Source organism: Ctenocephalides felis, unplaced genomic scaffold, assembly GCF_003426905.1.
Source record: "Ctenocephalides felis isolate EL2017-DRISC unplaced genomic scaffold, ASM342690v1 CF-g0.4_SCAFFOLD_01886, whole genome shotgun sequence".
Lineage (NCBI taxonomy): Eukaryota > Metazoa > Arthropoda > Insecta > Siphonaptera > Pulicidae > Ctenocephalides > Ctenocephalides felis.
Window position 1 is genome coordinate 8,265,411 of NW_020538040.1, and position 9,224 is coordinate 8,274,634.

At 29.7% G+C, this 9,224-nt stretch overlaps 1 protein-coding gene across 1 annotated transcript; it reads left to right on the forward strand.

Annotated features, from left to right (window-relative positions):
• The first annotated feature begins 882 nt into the window (after positions 1-882).
• Positions 883-7,613, forward strand: LOC113376453 (protein strawberry notch-like). Its single transcript, XM_026616369.1, is given in 11 exon segments — positions 883-945; positions 1,017-1,254; positions 1,256-1,347; positions 1,350-1,468; positions 1,828-1,911; positions 2,652-3,012; positions 3,015-3,428; positions 3,501-3,639; positions 5,004-5,226; positions 5,291-5,561; positions 6,749-7,613. Coding segments are annotated over 11 exon segments (2,028 nt in total). The 5' UTR covers positions 883-944; the 3' UTR covers positions 6,835-7,613.
• Positions 7,614-9,224: the final 1,611 nt, after the last annotated feature.

Genomic DNA, 9,224 nt, shown 5'->3' on the forward strand with positions numbered 1-9,224 from the left:
CGCGCGCTTAAGCTATTCTAATCGGAATCTATGCCGAGCAAACATGTACGTTCCGTGTTTCGCATGTATCTATTGATCACAGTTGACGTCCACACTCAAATAATATAATATATATATATTATATAATTCACATAATATGGAATAATTGATTGTATTTATATAATTTACATTATATTTCCTTTTCGACAGAGGTGTTGGTGCAATGGAGATTGTTGCCATGGACATGAAATTAAGAGGGATGTACATAGCGAGACAGCTAAGTTTCCACGGTGTAGGGTTTAGAATTGAAGAAGTACCTTTATCGAAAGAGTTCACGAAAACTTATGATATGGCTGTGAAATTATGGGTAGAAGCTATGCAGAAATTCACTGAAGCTGCAGAATTGATTGATGCTGAAAATAGAATGAAGAAAACTATGTGGGGGCAGTTTTGGGTCGTCTCATCAAAGATTCTTTAAATATCTTTGTATAGCAGCAAAGGTAAGCTAATTTTATTTATACTTGGCTATTTAAAAACATTGGAATTTATTAATATGATTGCGATTTCATTACTTTTCAGGTTATCATGCAGTAGTTGTAGCAAGGGAGGCTGTCAAATGTGGTAAATGTGTAGTTATTGGTTTACAATCCACTGGAGAAGCTCGAACATTAGAACAATTAGAACGAGATGATGGAGAGTTGAATGACTTTGTTTCAACAGCTAAAGGTTAAATACATTAATTGAAGAAACTGAATAGCATATGACTTTTCAACATATCGATAACTTTTTTATTTATGTTTAGGTGTCTTACAAAGTTTAGTTGAAAAGCATTTTCCTGCTCCTGACCGAAGTAGAATTCATAGATTATTAGGCATTGAGTTACCTGCCGCTAAAAATCTGGTGCTAGCGTCAGCAAGCCTGCAGATAATGAAATTGCAGGTGGATCAAGTGGGAAGAGGAAGCCAAGTATGTTTATTTAATATTAATTAACAATATACAAAACCATACTTTATCTGCAACTTTTATAATTATTACAGTGAGACAAGCTGCTGCCAGAGCAGCTAAAAGGACAAGAAGATCCTCTTCAGATAGTTCAAATTTTGACTCTGACATAGAACAAATGAGAAGTTCTGAATCCGAATATAAAATGACGGGAAGTGACAGTGCTGAGAGTGATCATCAATATGACAGCAATCAAAGTAGTGACTTCAACCCATTCGAGAGTGATTCTGATAGTGATGCTGATCCATGGGTTAGTGGGCGCAGTAAAAGAAAGGAAGGAAGCTAAAAAGCCAGCTAAGAAAAGACCAACGACGCAGGATAAAATACAAGAACTTTTAACAAGAAAAAATGATGCTGTTAAAAATTCAATATGAAGTTTTCCAATGGCAGCGTGCTGCCCGGAGTTTATGGTCAGCCAACACCACAAGCACCCCCCAAGGATGCTATTGAAAGAGCTTGTACTATGAAGGAGGAATTACTGGCACAGGTGATTTTTGGCTTACAAATAAGCATTTTGTTACCTCTACGTTGTTTCTGAAATAATTATTTTATGTATACGATTTCTAAATGAACATTATACATTTATTGCAAAGACCTATCAGGCCTAATCTGGGATAAACTTTTTAGCTTATTTAGATGACAACTTTAAAGTATTGTATGTACATCAAATGTACCAAAATAGCAAGATGACTGATCTTAAAATGTTCTTGATTCACTTTTCTTTCAGAATTCTTATATTTCAGTAACATATATTAAAAAAAACAGAGCAAGCCTAGAGTAATAATATATATACTAACTTTTTATTTGTATCTTGAGTATCTGAGTATATTATACTGAATATTACAGATTGAGAAACTCGGTGAAAGGCTACCTGCAAATACTTTGGATCAACTTATTGATGAGCTAGGTGGGCCTGAAAATGTGGCTGAGGTAAGTTTCTTTTATATCATCAATGATTAAATTATTATGATCAGTTATTAATTTCCCAAAGGAGAAGTTTCTTTTCTCCAGAAAATCCGATTTGCTTATTTTATGTATTCTCGGCGTTTCTATAATTAAGAATTATTAGAATTAAGAAAATCCGATTTGCTTATTTTTCGTATTCTCGGCGATTCTATGGTTACTTAATTTTTATAATCAAATCACTTTTGTAGGACCAGATACTATAATACATACTTTTATTAAAATCGTGAAAAAAAGTCTTTTACAAATCAACCGATCTTTGTCGAAAACTAATCAGCTTAATTCCCAACCAATATCTTTTAAGTAGTTTTGAATTTTCAAAATTGATTTAGTATTTTTGGCTAAAACATGGATAAAAAACTATGTGTTTGTTTGCTAATTCTAAAGAAATGGCTCAGCCCATCAAATCACATTGAATGGTTTTCACATTTTTAAAGTCAGTTTAGCCGTTGTTGAGAAAACGTTGACAAAAGATAAAAAATTGGCTCACACACACACGTACTTTTTTCAAATTTGTTCTCATTCTTTTCAGAATGGCTTGAAACGTCGAGAAAATATAAAATTAGCAAATCGGATTTTTCGGGAAAACTTATTATTAACATTCTTATTATTCACGCTGCTTTTATTATCTACACAAATAAAGTTCATTCAAATTCCTTCAATGCAACTTTCCACTTACATTTATTTTAATTTTTTGTTGTTTTTAGATGACTGGTCGCAAAGGTCGAGTCGTTCAAACAGAAGATGGTCAAATTCTTTATGAATCTCGGTCTGAAGTGGACGTACCTTTAGAGACTTTAAATTTAACAGAAAAACAACGATTTATGGATGGCGAAAAGGATGTGGCTATTATTTCAGAAGCAGCATCCAGTGGTATCTCGTTGCAGAGCGATCGACGTGTTAGAAATCAACGAAGGCGGGTACACATTACTTTGGAACTGCCTTGGTCGGCCGATAGGGCTATACAACAGTTTGGACGAACACACAGATCCAACCAGGTTAACGCGCCTGAATACATATTTTTAATTTCCGATTTGGCAGGAGAGAGACGTTTTGCTTCTACGGTAGCTAAAGATTAGAATCTTTAGGAGCGTTGACACATGGCGACAGACGCGCCACCGAATCAAGAGATTTGTCACAATTTAATATTGATAATAAGTATGGCAGGAGCGCTTTGGAAGCTACAATGAAAACGATAATGAAATATGAAGCACCTTTAGTGCCGCCTCCTCAAGATTACAAAGGAGACTTCTTCAAAGACGTTGCCGATGCTTTGGTGGGAGTTGGACTTATTGTCAATAGCGAAGCTATGCCAGGCGTGCTGTCCTTAGACAAAGATTACAATAATATATCCAAGTTTTTGAATAGAATTTTAGGTATGCCTGTTGAATTGCAGAATAGATTATTTAAATATTTTACGGACACACTAACAGCGATCATAACACAAGCAAAGAAGTTAGGACGATTTGATCTGGGAATTCTAGGTATGGACTACTATTAAGCATTAAAATTGTATCATGTCTTTTGTATTAATGAAATCTAATTGTTTTGTTTAGATTTGGGTACTGCTGGTGAAAATGTAAAAAGAATTAAGCTGTGGAGATTCCAAAGAAAACATGCTACTGGTATTGCACCTACTGAGCTACATGTTGTACATGTGGAACGAGGGATGGCTTGGCAAGAGGCTATTGATAAGTAAGTTTTTATAATATTTATATAAACTTTTTTAACACGTTCGCGCCGGCATGGGCCACCGGTATACCACGGTAGATTGTCACATCGGGCGCGATACTCGTGTGTGTGGATATATATATATATATATATATATATACATATATATATGTTACGGTAAATGTGCATATTTCGGTGAATGTGCACATTCACCGGTGAATGCGCACATTCACCGGCTCATTTGGCGAATGTGAGTTCAACTCGCGCATGTGCGGGTGAAATACTAATTCATATATTTATATTTATATTTATATTATTTATTTTAGTCATATGCATATTAATATCCATTATTTATTATTCACTATTAATTATTAACTATTTATCAATTAATAATTTATCTATTAAACTATGAACTATTAACTATTAACTAATTAATTAATAACTATTAACTATTTAACCATTAACTATTACCTATTTAACTGTTCTTAATTCACTATTTACTACTAACTATTCACTATTTGCTATTATCTATACACTATTTACTATTAACTATTCGGTTATCACTATTCACTATTTACTATTTTACTATTGAATTATTTACTATTAACTATTCATTATTCTTTATTTACTATTAACTATTCAGTTATCACTATTCACTATTTACTATTAACTATTCAGTTATCACTATTCACTATTCACTACTTTACTATGCAACTATTTACCTTGTAACTATTAACTATTCACTATTTAACTATCCACAATTCAACTATTCCTAATGCACTATTTACTTATAACTATTCACTATTTACTATTTGACTATTTAGTTATCACTATTCACTATTTACTATTAACTATTCACTATTTACAAATCACTATTAACTATTTAACTATTTACTATTTAACTAATCACTTTTTAACTATTAACTAGTTACTTAAACTATTAACTATTTACCTATAACTATTAAACTATAAACTATTCACTATTTAACTATTTACTATTCACCATTTAACTATTCTAAATTCACTATTTACTATTTTACTAACAATTACCTATTAATTATTTACTATTTAATATTAATTATTCACTATACACTATATTAAAACGTTACTATTCAACTATTTACTATTAACTATTTAGTGCGCATGCGCTAAATACGCAAGATGTTCATGAGACCGATCCAAGTACGCACGTACACCATTATTTTAAATTGATTGTTTGAGAACTCCACATTCACCTAGCGTTCTGGGGAATGTGCACATTCACCAAGAGTGCACATTTACTGTAACATATATATATATATATATATATATATATATATATATATATTTTATTTTTTTCGGCGATTTTTTAAAACCAGCCATTTATTGTTCCTTGTTTTTATTTTTAGGTGGTCTGATTTGACAGGGCCGAAAGAAGGTTTCTATCTATCACATCAAATAAGAAATGGTAAACAAACTGCAATTCTTGCCGTAGCTGTGGATAACAATTCCAAGAAAAAAACTGATCTCGTCAAGTCCAAAAAGGATCAATTATATCAAGTGTATAGACCGAATACTGGCTTGCAGTTCAGGAATGAGACGCTAGGCGAATTGGAGAAGAAATATAAAAAGGTAATAATAAAATTATTAGTCCTTGTTGAGCATTATCTTCATATCAAGAGTTTTTTTATCCCAGGTATCAACAGATGATGCCCAGCCCCACTGGACAGAACAGTATGAATCTTCAGTGACAACATGTTCTCATGCATACTGGAGAGGCAATTGTCGAAATGTCACACTGGGCCATGATTGCGAAGTCGGTCTACGAAGGCGTTCCTATAATGTGTTAGCTGGAAGTGTACTTAGTGTTTGGGCTCGTGTTGAGAATGTGTTGCAATCGAAGAGCGCTCACAATAACAAAATGCAAGTCATACGTTTGAAGACAACGGAAGGTGTTAAAATTGTCGGTAAGTGTCATTGAAAATATTTGAAAACAGTGGTACCCTGGTAAAAAGTTTTTTTTAATTTTTTTTAAATTGTTTATTTGTTAACCTTGTATACACGTTCATAAGTCATATACATTTTATAAGTTATCTTTACACTTTTATGTTATTTGATTGTATATAATTATATATCCATATTTTTGCGCGCCTTATATCCATTTCTTTGTCAATAATGTTATAAAATTGGTTGGGAGGGAGATTTTTTGCCTTACTATCTTCCTCCATAGTTCTTTTCTACCCTTTTCCCATTTTTTCACTCCATAATGGTGTCCACGGCATCCGCCATAGTCGCTCCACCCAAGCGACCCAAGGTAAAACGTCCAAAACAGCAATATTTCTACTGTTATTAAATTTAAAATATGATAGTTTATCCAGGAAAATAATAAAATATTGTAATTATTGTAAAATAATATTTTATAATTGTTGAGTTTTTTTATTTTTCAAGATTAAATAACAATCTGTTTTTTAATAGCATTCAATAATTATTATGATCTAGTATAATATGTATAAAGTTAGAATATAAATTAAGATTAATCAGTGGTAAACTGTATTTTGTTGATTAATAGTATTGTATAAAATATTTTGGCGCCGATGTCACTTACAAAAAGCTACATCTTTACATAAGTGGAAATAAACATCAATATTTATTAGTCCGATACTATTCATTAATTAACAGAATTAATATGAAGTTCTTTGGAAACCAATAAATATTCATTTCAATGGATGGCTGGTTGAGATAATATTTGGCACTTGTTTATACAATAGAACTATTCAAAAAGACTTTTGTTTTAATTATGAGATTATAAGATTTAAAGTTTAAATGGTTCTGAGAACCTCAAATCAAAGTGATTATGTTTCTATACCGATATTTTAAAGGTAAATACCAGTATTAACATCGTCCAAAATTTAGAGGATATACCGTTTTTTTGGTACACCGGTGTTGCATTCTCTAGATCCTAATATTTCCGTCCTCTTATTTTTAACATTTTTCAAGAATTTTCTCTCAAAGCACGTATCTCGAGTTTTGCTCGTATGTCGTAGCAACGAATCGCTTTTTTGGCAGCCCCTATCTTGTATGTCAGGGCGGGGTACTACTGTAATTTAAAAACTTATAGTCTTATAGAAACAAAAATCAAAATATTTTTTCCTAGGTACTCTTATACCCAAAATCTGTGTCGAGCCCTTAAAGCAAGCGTTGTCTTCAGATGCCGAAAAGGTTGAAGAAGAAAACTTTTAATTATAAGAATATCTTAGCCCAAGTACAGCAATCATACTCGCTTTACAGAAACATCATTAATATAATTATCTATATAATAATGTCATACATAATTTAAGAGCAAATGTGTGAAAACTACAAAATGATGAAAGCCAAGAAAAGATGTGCGAATGTGTTGCTGTGTGTCTTTAGGTGTGACGTGTGAGATTGTTTGTGAGAACATTTATATCAATTATTTTACATTAAATGTAATAAGTGATTTTAATTTACTATTTATAATATGTTATATCATAGTTCTTATGTATATTTTATGTGTAAGGTTTGATGATTAGATATCGATATTGGATGTAAAATGTCACCTAGCTTTTATCGCGCAATATGTGTATATTAGTTTTTTAACTCGAGTAATTTTTATGAGTGCTGCTGCATTGCTAGGTGATGAATTCTTTTGTATCTATTTTGTAACTTAAATGATTTACGTTTAAGGGGATGATATAGTTTTATTTATGTTTGGTTGAGTTGTTGACATTGTTGGGAAACATTTTTGAGGCACAATCCTTTAATCATAACTTACCCAGTTTTTATCATTTAACGGCGTGGACCATAATCGTTTATAAATATACAATTAATTTAGGAAATTAAACTTTATTAGAAAGATTCTCTAACCAATTCACACATCCACTGAAAAGAGAACGAACCTCAAGTTCAATCATCTGGGATTTTGACATTGTACAGAGTTGATAGTAGAAACAAGCTCTTTAAAATATTAGAGGTCTATGAAAATTATTTTAATTATAAAGATTAATTAAAGTTTTCATAGCCTATAATATTTTGAGGAGTTTGTTTTTACGTTTTTTAAAATACGTTTTTGTTGGTTAGAAAAAAACTTTGCAATTGTCTAAGTCATTAATGAAGTTTCGATCAATTTAATAAAAAGTAGTAAAGTGGTAACAATGAAAAATGTTTGCGCCTTAAAAATGTATTTAGTACTTTATTCAAATATTACATAAGCAATTATTTAAGCAACACAAGTAAAAATCAAATAAATTTGATTTTTATAGCATATAAAATTCAATTTCTGTTTGTATATTTATTGTATTGAAATGTTGGATTATGAACTCGACATGAAATTGAAAATCAATTAAAATATGAAGTATATGCCTAATTAACAAATTATGAATTTATTTTTACCTGTATATACAGATGTAGGTATAAAAATTATGTTTAAAATTTAATGGAAGGTGTAATAAAAAAAAATATATATAAGCATTTTTGAGTTAACTTTGAATACTGAAATTTTATAAGGGGAAATGAGTTATAAATGGATAGTGTAAATATAGATACTTATTTTAACTTTCAATAGCTTTCATTAACATTTTATTGCAAATTAAGAGAAAAACATGAATATAGGTGATTTAATAATAAATCACAATAATTAACAACACTAAAAAAATGTTTTTTTTATTTACATATTCATCTTTTTTTTTATTAACTTTGCCTTTAACTTTTGAATGAAAACTATTCCGAGTTAAAACAATTACAATAGTTTACACCGCTCTTTTGGAATTGTTTTAGAATTCCAAAGTATGTCAGGTTTTTTTTTTAAGTTTTTTACTTTTTAAAAAATTTAGAAATTGGTAGTGTAAATTATTGTAATTTTAAGTATTGTAATGAAAAATTTAATTATGTACTTAATAACATTGTATTATTGATTTTTAAATCACATATTTAAATCACTCATCTTCGATTATTATATTTTTTAATTTTGCAATAGATTGTCAATGAAAACTCTCACTAAGTGGGAAGATTAATTTAGTTTTAAATTGAAGTTTTATGTATTTAAAATATTGAATGATTGAATTTTTAAATGCATATTTAAATCACTCATCTTCAATTATTTTTATTATTTTTTTAGTTGTGCAACAAATTATCAATGAAAATTATCGAGAGTTAAAAGAAACAAAATGAATTATTTTAAAGTTTTTTGCCTGTTGTAAATATTTTTTTTGTAATACGTTTTCTGAAAACAATGAAATATTATAAGAGGTGAAAAGTTATAAATGGGTAGTGCAATTTTTTTTTTTTTAACTCTCAATAGCTTTTTCATTGACAAATATATTGCAAAATTAAAAAAAAAATGAATTTGGTGAATTAATTTGGTTTTAAATTTTTTTTAAGTATTTTTTTTTTTATTATTACATAATTAAATCACACATTGTTCAATCAAATTATTGGTTTTAAAATATGATATATAAATGAGTATACATTTTATTCTAAACTTATTTGAAACAAAAAAATAAAATATTTTTAACGCGTTAATCGCCACATCAGTTAAAAAAACAAAACTGTTTCTTTGATGCATTATATATCCTTGATACATTTTTTTTTTTACAAATTTTTTCTGATATTAT